This window comes from Sinocyclocheilus grahami, unplaced genomic scaffold (genome assembly GCF_001515645.1).
Source record: "Sinocyclocheilus grahami isolate Dianchi unplaced genomic scaffold, SAMN03320097.WGS_v1.1 scaffold15.1, whole genome shotgun sequence".
NCBI lineage: Eukaryota > Metazoa > Chordata > Actinopteri > Cypriniformes > Cyprinidae > Sinocyclocheilus > Sinocyclocheilus grahami.
The window spans coordinates 1,719,623-1,732,353 of record NW_015505194.1 but is presented as its reverse complement, the minus strand read 5'-3'; the positions used below and the strand labels follow the sequence as shown (position 1 = coordinate 1,732,353).

The 12,731-nt window shown below is 38.0% G+C and overlaps 1 protein-coding gene and 1 pseudogene across 1 annotated transcript in view; one reads left to right on the top strand and one right to left on the bottom strand.

The window, feature by feature from the left end:
- Positions 1-5,167: 5,167 nt before the first annotated feature.
- On the bottom strand, positions 5,168-6,004 carry LOC107602565 (UPF0573 protein C2orf70 homolog A-like; annotated as a pseudogene).
- Positions 6,005-6,875: 871 nt separating this feature from the next.
- Positions 6,876-12,731, top strand: part of LOC107602556 (otoferlin-like) — a 66,412-nt gene continuing 60,556 nt past the window's right edge. Inside the window, exons 1-2 of the mRNA XM_016295087.1 lie at positions 6,876-6,987; positions 10,683-10,741. Coding sequence (XP_016150573.1) covers positions 6,909-6,987; positions 10,683-10,741 — 138 coding nt within the window. The 5' untranslated portion in view covers positions 6,876-6,908. The remainder of the gene's footprint in view (positions 6,988-10,682; positions 10,742-12,731) is intronic.

Below are 12,731 nucleotides of genomic sequence, written 5' to 3'. Positions count from 1 at the left end.
ATTCTCACTTAAACTGTCAAACTCTTCACAACTTCTCAAACATTTTTTATCGTGTAAGCCATCACATTCAAAACGATACATTCAATTATGAAAAATTGGTATACACGCATGTATATTCCATAAATATCTAACATTGACATTGTTTGTAATGTCTGCTAAATTGGCAAATGACCTCTAATTGCAATACAATTTGAATCAACCATTTAACCAATCAAGTTTGGGAGCATATATATGTAGATTGCCCACAGCACAATCACTAAGAATGGAGGACTTCCACAACCCTGAACTGCAGGAACATGCTCGTGGAAGAGCAATTGGAAGATGTGTAAGAATACGTGGTGGTGGTGTTAGAGGAAGAGGTGGAAATAGAAATAGAAATAGAAGAGTCAGTGTCTCTGATGAAATCAGAGCCACACTTGTGGATCATGTCATAAATCGTGGTTTTACAATGGAAGAGGCTGGTCGAAGATTACAGCCTAATGTAAACAGGTCCACAGTGTCATCAATTGTGCAAACCTTTCGTAGGGAAAACAGGTAAATATGTATTTATTTATTTTACAGTATGTAAAGCATTTTTATAAACAACAATATGGTAAAGGTAAATGCAAGTCTATTTGTACATTCTATAGAACCGCACAACAACCTCGCGCTGGTGGCAGAGCAGCAGTATTTAACCATCAGCAAGAACAAGAAATTTGCAACATGGTCATAGCCAACATTTCCATCAGGCTAAGAGAGATCCAAAGTGCAATCATAAATGACAATAATGTCTTCGCAAATATAAATTCTGTCAGCATTTCCTGTCACGGAATGCCAGGAGAAAACAAAATTAGATCCAAGTGCAGTAGGTTTATTAAAATAACAAATAATCCAAAACAGAACAAAAACTAGGCAAAAGGTAAATTCAAAACACAGGGAACAGAAAACACAACGTAACTCCAACAATACTGCAGCAAAGACAGACAGTGAGAGCATGGTATAAGTAGTGATGAAATGAGTAAATTGCCAACAGGTGATAATGATCAGAACAAAACGGCAAAGGACTATGGGAAACGGAGTTCGACACAGGAAGTCAAGGGCACTACAACCAGACACTGTGACATTTCCACCATAGACAGTTTTGAAAAGACATCAAATGACTGTGAAACCGCTCTACAAGGTGCCATTTGAGAGGAATAGTCAAAGAGTGAAGGAGCTGCGGTACCAGTATATCCAGGTAAACTATTGGTGTGCACAGCGTTTTACTGTACTTCTAAGATGCCTGTATTACTTGAAGTTTTAGAAACCCATAAGAAGAGAAAACATTTACTGAACTCTAGAATAAAAATTAACTATTTTGTTTCTTTGTAGAGAATCATGGAGTTAGAAGGACATGAAACAACCCACATTCTTGTTTTTGTGGACGAGGCCGGGTTCAATCTGTCCAAAGGCCGGAGACGTGGTCGCAATCTCATTGGACACCGAGCTACAACTGACACACCAGTCCAACGTGGGGCTAATATTACAATGTGTGCTGCCATTTCAGAGACTGGTGTGAGCACACATATTCCACACATTGGGCCTTATAATACCCAACTTTTCTTGTAATTGGACAAGCAAGATTTCACTTATATGTAACGCATTCGTACAAAAATAAATGTACAGCATAAATACAAATGTTCTCATACTTTTTTTTTTTTTTTTTCCTTCTATGTACTATTGACTCTTCTCAACAAATACCAGTGTTTTTATTTTTTATAAAACCTTCATTTCCATGGTTGACTGTCATGGTGAAAAAACAACTAAACATTTTGACCAGTGTGACTCCCACGATGACAAAAATGCTTTATTTTGGTGGCCTTGGCCAAATTACTGACACGATAACTAGGTTTTGACGCATGAATTAAATGTTTTGGGTGAGTAACTACATTTTGCAGACATGCAATAAAGTTCTAGCAAACAGTTGTGACATTTGCACTCACAGTTTAGAGAATGGTAAGATCGTTTCGAAAAATGTGCCAAAGCAATTGAGAAAACCTGCAACATCCATTGACGTGCTCTCAAAACAAATTCTAAAAATAGTGTTTTTTTTTAACCTCAAAATTGTTTATATTTGTACAATTATACTACTATCTCATTTCAGGGAGGTGGCAGTCATGTGTGACAGTGATAGTGACCTCTAAAATAACTTATTTTTTATAATGGGTCGAAGTCTAAAATACGATTTTAAAGTGTAGGTTACCCATGCACTGCAAAGAACAAATAGCCAATGGATCATTATCATATTGGCTTTAAAACATTATAATATATACATTCTAGCGTAGAGGAAATCTTGTAAATTGAGATTGAAAAAACAGCTTATATTCTATTTCTTGGCAATATACCTGATTCAGTTAATAATAGGAATAAATATCTACTCAGGATTCTACTAGCAGCAGCAAAAAAAGCGATTACTCGACTATGGCTCCAGCAGCCTCCCCCAACAAGAACTCAGTGGGAACAAATAGTTACAGAAATTTACAAGATGGAAAGAAACATTCAGGTTGAGACTGCAAGAAGAGAAACACTGGGGAAAGGACAATCTATATATCAAAACAGAGAGAAGACAGATAAATGCCAAAGTAAAATATGTATATTCATTAATGTAAATGTAATTAGGATCAACGACTGCCCTCCCCCAACAAGAACTCAGTGGGAACAAATAGTTACAGAAATTTACAAGATGGAAAGACTGACATTCAGGTTGAGACTGCAAGAAGAGACTTTTAAGAAACACTGGGGAAAATGGACAATCTATATATCAAAACAGAGAGAAGACAGATAAATGCCAAAGTAAAATATGTATATTCATTAATGTAAATGTAATTAGGATCAACGACTGCTTGAAAGTAAGCCTAAGGAAATGAGTATTATGTTTATGAATGTATGACCACAAATATTCACGTATACATGCTTACAAATATTTGCTTATATCGTAACCAGTTGACCAGACTGAAATTTCTTTTACTTTTTATGTTATACTTTGGGGGAAATATTTATGTATGTACCCATGAAGGAGTGTTGTTTGATTGTTATTGTGTTGAAGTTCATAAAAAAGTAAAAAAACAAAAAAAACATTGTGATATAAAGACATTCCTGTCCTACGGAAATAGGATATTTAAAAACAACAACAGCAGCTCTAGTTTCGCTTGTACATAAATTCTTTATGACTCCAGAAACTACCCAGCAGCTAAATGTGAACATAACTGAACATAAAACCCCTAGAGACTGCAGAGCTCCAAGTACAGTTAACCCTGAGTAATGCATCAGCAAATTAGACTCCATCACAAACAATCACTGGACAGCCATAGTCTCTGACTGTCTCAGGGGACCACGAAGAGGCAATTAGATCCGTGTAAGATGGAGGACTGAGAGAGAAAGAGAAGGAATAGGAGAGCCAAGACCTGTTTTAGAGATTACACTCAAAATTAGCCCTATTTATTTTAATGCATGTTAATTATAAACAATTAATATATTATTTAACAATCATATAATTAAATATCATATACATAATTAATACACAAACACACACACATACATATACATAGGGTGACCAGACGTCCCATTTTTCCCGGGACAGTCCCGTATTTCAGCTCTATTTTTAGTGTCCCGACTAAAAAATCCCGAAAAAATCATGTTTTGTCCCGTATTTCAAAATTCCTTTACGACTGGGTGATCAGAGCAAGTAGGCCTAGTAGTAGCTAGTGTCCTGTCACGCGAGAACAGACTGATCAAAGGTAACTAAGCTTGTCCTAGAACAAAATTACCATCCAATCACAATTCGTTATCGATTAACTTGCAATAAAGTGAAGGTGGGATAGATAGCAACAGAAGCACTATCTCAGCCGCGCGTTCTCGGTTCTGCGATCAGTTCTTCTTGCGCCTTACACACACTGCTGTCAAAATGCCCATCGTGTGGAGTATCTCATGTAAATACAGTCGGTTATGGCTTAAGTGAACGTAAACTGGTGGGTGAAAACCGAATGTGTGTCAGAATATTACATTCATTCTGTCTTAAAGGGACAGCAGCCTAATTAAATACCTGTCTGTCTCATTAATGTTAATCAAACAACAAAAGACGTTAAATACATGTATACATGTTAAACCTACTGTATTAGAAAAACAAGTGTATTTAATATTTAATTTGTATCTATTGTATTATTGTCTTATGGTTTGTAATTTGATTCTTTATTTTTATAAAAAATAACTATGTACAGGTGTAGCATATATATATATATATATATATATATATATATATACAATTTAGATATCATGAAATACAATTTCTCATATCGTCATATGTCTCTGTCGACACACTCTGGAAGCATCGCTCCCCTCACCAGTGAGCCGTTCCAGCATTGGAACATGCTGTAGGTCGAGTCCCCTTCTCGGATCCCCTTCAGTGGTAAGTGTGCACGTTATGCTTTGCCCACTTTTCTAAGAAAAGAGCTACGCGCAAAGACTTCATGCTCTTTTTGAGTGGTTTAAAACCCTGGTTCCGCCTTGGGCACCACTCCTCCTATGTATCCTCTGGATACCTACTTAACAGGGTGTTGCTACTAAGGGTCTGTTGAGACAGTTCCTTCAGCACATACAAAGAGAAACGTGTGGTAGCCCCTGTGTGACAGGCCAAGACTAGTATGATTCTAGGCTCTTGGTCGTATTCCCTTAAAGGAATCTATTTCTGATTCCAAGCCTTGAGCTCTACCCCGGGCCCAGGAGTCTGGTCCTAACAGGTAAGTATTTTTGGGGTATGTAGCCTAGGCCTTTGGCCGTAGGGAATAACATCACTGACAGCCATCTAACGTCCCAGGGGTGACTCTCATAGCAATATGGTAGAGTTGGTACTTAGTGCTCGACAAAGAAGTGAATGATGTGTAGCTCCCGGCGCCTATTTATATTATAGTCGCACCGGTAGTGACATCATGGCTGTCGCCGGCCAACGAGTTGGTATTTTTCAATGTATGCTTCAGACACGGGTCACGGCGAGGCGTTCCCCATAGCGACCCCTAGAGGACGCAGTGTCTCGTTCCCTACTCAGGGAACCATGGTTACATAAGTAACCTGAGATGTTATTTTAATTAAAATAGCTATGGCTTAGTAAATTACATTTCTTAAACTGACTCTGGAGGGATCTTCTCAGCCTTTTTTACTCTTTCACTGGCATGACAAAGTAATTGACAGGCTGCACAGTGCCAGTCTTATCTTTGTAATAGCCTATTCCCTGTGCTTCTGTGACAACTGGGGAAAAGAGAAGTCCAAAATGTCCATGACTAATCAGTGAGATAAAAGATATCAGTTTAGATCATAAAAGATAAAACAAAGATATCAGTTTTTACAGTCACATCTTAACGCTTATTCTTACCATGCTGAAGTCCTTGATCTCCTTCTGCTTTTTGAAATCAATGTTGTACCAGATCCAGTAGGGTAAGATAGCCCTACTGTCTTGCGTATGGGAGCTCAGAGGCACACTACCCTTATTGTAAGAGCTTTTGCTAGAGGCCATCGTGGCAGATTGGATGTTTTGAAAGTACTTTAGGGTCGAATTGGCAAAAGTCTCCCCTTACAGGAATTTAGTAGTGGGAATGTGTCCACAGTACCTTTAAATGATTCAGCAATTGCAAAATTAACAGGTGTTGTAATATTGTTTTATGACTACCTGCACCAAGGTCAGAAATTAACCACAGAAAAAGGGTAGCAGCCAAAACTGTTAATTCAAGTTTATTTCAATTAATTGATGTATATATTTAACATAAAGAGATAGCACACAAAAAAGAAAAATACTCTCATCAAGGTCCCTGATTGTCAAAGCTTAACCCTGGAAAAAAAATCAATTCAAGGTGACAAATATTGTTTAAAAAAAAAAAAAAAGAAATGAGCTGTGTTTTTACTCGGGCATCAAATACGATGGGATGTAGGCTGTGTTATGCGAAATGAGAGTCCCATTTCCTCTGAAAGTCATGGCTAAGTAGATAAGAATACTCATATTATCCGATCATGAGCTGCTGCCCGTCTAAAGCTGAACTGCATTACAGATAAGACGACCAAACGTTGCCTGGCAACCATTTTTTTCAGTATAGACTAGCATACGTTTTTATTAATAGCTAGTCTGTCAGTTTTTCTCTAATATAGAATATATAAAAACTATGAATTTGCCTAAATAAATCTGGTAAGAAGCTTTTGGGGTGTATGTGGTTTCTGCAAGAATCCGCCCCTGAGAAAGAGTTTTGACTGTGAGCGACTGCCCCCTGCTGGCGTCATCCGTCATCACATTGCGCTCGAGCGGAGAGGCGAGGCGAGGCGAGGCGAGGCGCATCGCAGAGTGAAGGAGTCTCGGAGCGGAACTGACGAATGTACATGTGCGTATAGTAAAGCCAGAAAAAAATGAAAGCTCTTTAATTATTAATTACTCTTTTCATGTTATTCCGCACAGAGGATGCAGTCTATACGATGGGAGGATTCTTCCTGGTTTTATGTAGCGAATAAAAGCAGTTAGGATATTATTTTATAAGAAGTTATGCAGCGTTGGTCAAGATAGATGCGCGATCTTTGTGATTAAACATTTTTTTATTCTATTTTAGTCTTTTGATTTTTCCTAATTTTTAAGTTGAAATGGCTTTAGTAGTGTGCCTGAAGACTGTCACGGAGCTTCGTGGAAAGGGGGACCGCATTGCTAAAGTGACTTTCAGAGGTATAGAACAATAGGCTACTTTTAATTCCAGTGAATGTTTTAGTTTGTGTGCATATGTATATTAAGTATCTTGTGTTATAGGCTACATATGTAGGCTTAATGTTATTTTATCTATCTATCTATCTATCTATCTATCTATCTATCTAACATTTTTTTATTCTATTTTAGTCTTTTGATTTTTCCTAATTTTTAAGTTGAAATGGCTTTAGTAGTGTGCCTGAAGACTGTCACGGAGCTTCGTGGAAAGGGGGACCGCATTGCTAAAGTGACTTTCAGAGGTATAGAACAATAGGCTACTTTTAATTCCAGTGAATGTTTTAGTTTGTGTGCATATGTATATTAAGTATCTTGTGTTATAGGCTACATATGTAGGCTTAATGTTATTTTATCTATCTATCTATCTATCTATCTATCTATCTATCTATCTTATCTATCTATCTATCGTGCAGTAGTAGTGTGTAACTTGAGGTTCTGGTGAAAAGTAGATATCCAGTTATTCTGAACCGGCATGTCTTTAATCATGTCTTTTTAATATCGCTTTAGATGATTGAAACCTCCCTTGCTGGAATATAGAAATCAACATTATTGCCTCAGACACAAGCTTGTGCTGCTTTCTTACCTGGTTTCATTAAATGTGTAACTGTAGGGTCTCAATTTTCACTGCAGTATTCTTTAATTCATTGTTAATTTCAAGCGACGAATTTTAATCAAATGGATAGCTCAATAGGTTACTGGGATTATTTTCCAAAACTGTCTTCAAGGTCGCCAGAAGTATTAAAACTGCATAAAGATGTAAACTGAGAAAAGTGAACCAAAATTCTTTGAATTTTTGGTTGTTTTATCTCATTTCTCCTTGTCTTATGAGGCTTGCCTCGAAAATCCATTAGATTTCATGTCAGTTAATTGTGGCTTTAAAGACAGTAAATATGAATGACAAGATTTTTTTCATATATATTTGTATTTCAGCACCTTGGACAGTTGCTCAGCGTTCATCTGACAATTATTTTCTTTCTCATAAAATGCTCTCTGTGGATGTGTGTGTGAGAGAGGGGTTGGGATAAAAATACATATGTGTGAAGTTTTATGTGTTTCTAGTATATAAAAAGAAAAATTACAGAATCGCCTTAGTTAAATGGAGCAGAAATGAGGTAGGACAAAACAACATTTTATTGCTAAAGAAAAAAAGAAAAGAAAACTTGATGCATGTTCTAGGAGTAAACATCTTCCAGTATTAATAGGAATCTTTTTACTGAAGGATGTTTTGAAAGAAATTATGGTGAAGGTCTTTTTTTAAATATAATTTGATTGAGACACTTCAAATAATGGAAGTAATTTCGATGCATGGTCCTGTTGTTATGTACCAATCCCCACCCCCTCTCTCTGAGGGCAATGACTATTAGCTCTCTTGCCACCCTTTCCTTCCCTCCCATTTTGGTCTTTCCCTAATCTTCAGTACCCTCAGTGTGCAGTGATCTATGCTGTCTGGAACGGAAGGGCTCTGAGCTGTGTCCTGTTTCTATGTGGGTTGCATAACTTAGATTGAGTACCTGAGAACAATGAAAAATCACAATAAAAATGTTTCATCAGAGATAGAAAATTATGGAAAGTACAAAAATATTGGCTGTCAGACATTATGAGATGTGATTACTTTGGAATTTGAAAAGTCCTCATAAAGACTGTACATTATTGAAAATACTGTTCAAGATTGTTCTGTTGCTTTACAGGCAGCCCATCAATTTTTATTAAGTCTTCGCCCAGTTTATGCATGTTACATAAGCTTTTATCTATGTCTTCTTGTTATTGTTGCCAAGGAAAAGCGTTTTTAAATCTAGGTTGCGAGCCTTGTGATTTTTGCCTTCAGTCTCCCTAATCATGCTCAATCAGTCAATTATTGTTTTGTTTTTCTTGTCTTGCTTTATCAGTTCTTGTTTTTCTATGACTTTAAAGTAATAAAAAAAACCCGCACCAGCTCAACATTTTGTGATCTACAGCACTATGCATAGAGGTTAGATGTAAATTTTACCTGGGGAAAAGCTCCTGTGAACAGCCACAGCCAGCAATGAGTTTGAGATGAGCTGCTGCTTGTTTCTCTGAGACTAAGATAACTTTGTTGTTTGTATTTTGAGATTACATAATTTATAACTAATTTCGAAACAACATATACATGTACATGAAATAATTCAGCCTAATTTTATTATTTTAAAGCTTTTTGACATGATCTTTACCAGTGAAACTGTTCAACACAGAATCGAGACAACAATAGAAAATGTATGAATAAAACTACTATAGCACAACAAAACAAAAATGAACAAAACAAAGAAATTATTTGAATTGTAACAATATTTAGGATATTTTTCAGTCTGGTTTTAAAACTACACAGCACAGAGTCTGCCCTTTTGAACGTTTTTAATGACATTTTAATGTCTACTGATGCCAGTAATACTACGGCTTTAGTGCTGTTAGATCTCAGCTCTGCATTTGATTTTGTTGGTCTCCTGTTGTCTCGCTTTGGAGCACTGCATTAGTGTTAGAGGCACTGTACTCGACTGGTCCTTTCTGTCAAACAGAAGATTCTCAGTAAATATAGGGAAGTATTCTTCTTCTGCATGTTACATGTGGTGTCCCTCAGGGTTCAACTTTGGCACCGTTACTGTTTTCAATGTACATGTTACCCACTGGTTCTATATTTAGGAGATTTGGTGTGTTGTATCATTGTTATGCTGATGATACTCATCTTTACATATAATTTATGCACAACAACAGGTCTGCCATAAATCAATTAATAGCCTGTCTCCAAGAATTGAAAAAATGGCTAACCAATAATATTCTGCATCTGAATGATGACAAATGATCAAATTGTTCTGTTTGGGCCCACCAAGAAAACTGATCTGAGTGCTGTTGACTTGGGTTCTCTTACTCCATATCACTCTTTTGATGTCAAGGATCTGGGTTTTATTCTGGATAGTGGCCCAAAGCTGAACAAGCAAATAAATTCTGTTGTCAGCTCCAGCTTTTATCACCTTCGAAGATTAGTGAAAGTTAAACCTTTCCTAAGTAGAAAGAGTTTTGGGATTGTAATTCATGTTTTTATTTAATCACATCTTGATTACTGCAGTTCGCTGTATCATGGGCTGCCTGTTTCATCTATTCATAGATTTCAACTGGTCCAAAACATTTGCTCACGGGCAGTCGCAAACAGGACCACATGACACCTTCTACGTTCACTTCATTGGCTACCTATTCATTATCGCATTGAATTAAAATTTTTGTTTTTTGTATGCAAAGTGTTGAACAATCTTGCTCCTCCTAAGTAATGAATATTTATGTATTTAACTTTCTTGAGCATTGAAAGATATCTACCAGTGTGCTTCAGCCAGAAAACATGCTAACTGCTCAGGTGCAATATCTCTGTTCAAATGTTTGTGTACGGCTTGTGTATGTGTGCATAAATTGGTGTGCAAATGTATTTGTATTGACAGTTCTTGTTTGCACATGCACACACTGACAACAAACAACAAACACTGGTCTGTAATAAACAGGTATTTTGGTCAGAGTAGAAGCAAAGGGTTGAAAAAAGGAGTTTCTTGCTTTCCTTAATATCTTTAACCAACTCCACCCCATCTATAAAGCAGTTTCACACTTCACCGTTTTACTGCGTTGCAGTTTTATGATAATGGTAGTATTCTTTGCTTCTCTGTTGCCAAAACATGTCTGGGCTGTGATGACCTGTGGGCTTCCTGTTATGCATAATCTTAATTTAATCCTTAATCCTACACATACATACATACATACATATGAACACACACACACACACACACACAGTTTTACTTGTTTACGTGTACATTTATAGGATTTGACATTGCCGTCTTCATTATATCACAATTTATATCACACAATTTTTCTTATATACAGTATAGCACTGATTTGATGCTAAGCTCCATATTGACCTTTAACCTTGTTTTTCTCCATGCAGGTCTTTCTTTCTTCTCTCGGGTGCTGGAAAACTGTGAGGATGAAGCTCGATTTGAGCAGGTCAGGTTTTTCCATTTCCATTTAGTCATTTAGCTGACGCTTTTATCCAAAGCGACTTACAAATGAAGACAATAAAAGCAGTCAAATCTAACAAAAGAGCAACAATGTACAAACCCGATTCCAAAAAAGTTGGGACACTGTACAAATTGTGAATAAAAACAGAAAGCAATGATGTGGAAGTTTCAAATTTCAATATTTTATTCAGAATACAACATAGATGACATATCAAATGTTTAAACTGAGAAAATTTATAATTTTAAGGGAAAAATAAGTTGATTTTAAATTTCATGGCATCAACACATCTCAAAAAAGTTGGGACAAGGCCATGTTTACCACTGTGTGGCATCCCCTCTTCTTTTTATAACAGTCTGCAAACGTCTGGGGACTGAGGAGACAAGTTGCTCAAGTTTAGGAATAGGAATGTTGTCCCATTCTTGTCTAATACAGGCTTCTAGTTGCTCAACTGTCTTAGGTCTTCTTTGTCGCATCTTCCTCTTTATGATGCGCCAAATGTTTTCTATGGGTGAAAGATCCGGACTGCAGGCTGGCCATTTCAGTACCCGGATCCTTCTTCTACGCAGCCATGATGTTGTAATTGATGCAGTATGTGGTCTGGCATTGTCATGTTGGAAAATGCAAGGTCTTCCCTGAAAGAGACGACATCTGGATGGGAGCATATTTCTTGAAGATGGCTAAGGACTCAGCTGCTCGGATTGAGTTGGGCAGGTCATTCCACCAGGAGGGAACAGTTAATGTAAAAGTCTGTGAAAGTGATTTTGTGCCTCTTTGAGATGGCACAATAATGTGTCATCCACTTGCAGAACGCAAGCTTCTAGAGGGCACAGTGGGTTTGTTGAAACCACAAGCAGTTCTGTCTTAGCCAGGTTGAGTTGAAGGTGATGGTCCGTCATCCAACAAGAAATGTCTGTTAGACATGCTGAGATGCGAGCAACTATCGTCGGATCATCAGGATGGAATGAGAGGTAGAGTTGAGTGCCATCAGCATAGCAGTGATATGAAAAGCCATGTTTCTGAATGACAGAACCTAGTGATGCCATGTAAACAGTGAAGAGAAGTGGTCCAAGAACTGAGCCCTGAGGCACCCCAGTAGCTAGATGTTGCGACTTGGACACCTCACCTCTCCAAGATACCTTGAAGGACCTATCTGAGAGATAAGACTCAAACCACTGGGGTGCGGTTCCTGAGATGCCATTTTCCAATTAGGGTTGACAGGAGAATCTGGTGGTTCACCATAGAGACCTGCGCGGGACGGATTTTTCAGTCCTGCTCCCACAAGATTCTGTCCCGTGCCCACAGAAATATATCTTATCTGGTCCCGCTCCCACCCGCGACATTCAGGTTTTGTCCCGCTCCCCTCTGCATAAAAGTAATCTATATGATTTTTTTCAGTGCATCGAAGAAATTTACATGAAATAGTTCTGTAACATCTCCTAAGCTCCACAACATCCCAGCATAAACACTCCAGATAAAATATTTGTTATTTAATGTCATGACTTCGGTCTGATCAGCAGGTTGTTGTTGTTTTGACAGTTCACCATGTGCTCATTGTCTTCGTGGTTTCCCTCCCCATCGTTATCTTATTAACTACTTCAGCTGCTGTCACACCTGTGGCTTGTTAATTCCTTAATTCTCCCTCCTTTTAAGTTCCCTTCGTGTGTAGTCTTGTGTCTGACCGTTGTGGTGTGAACACGCTACTCTTCGTTCGTGATCTACTATTAGTCTTGTTGTGTTCTTGTCTTGCCGTGTTTTCATAGTTCCTGCCTTGGAGTTACCAGAACTGCGCTTTGCGGCCTCTCCTCTCCTGCCCCTCTCGGTGCTGCGACTGGAATGAAGCTGCTTTGCGCGCTAGGTTTCGGGAGGGGCTGGATGATGAGATCCAAGATGAGATTGTTACGCATGAGCTGCCTCGAGATTTTGACTCCCTAGTGGAACTGGCACTGCGTGTGGAGGGGCGTCTTCAGTGTCGCCG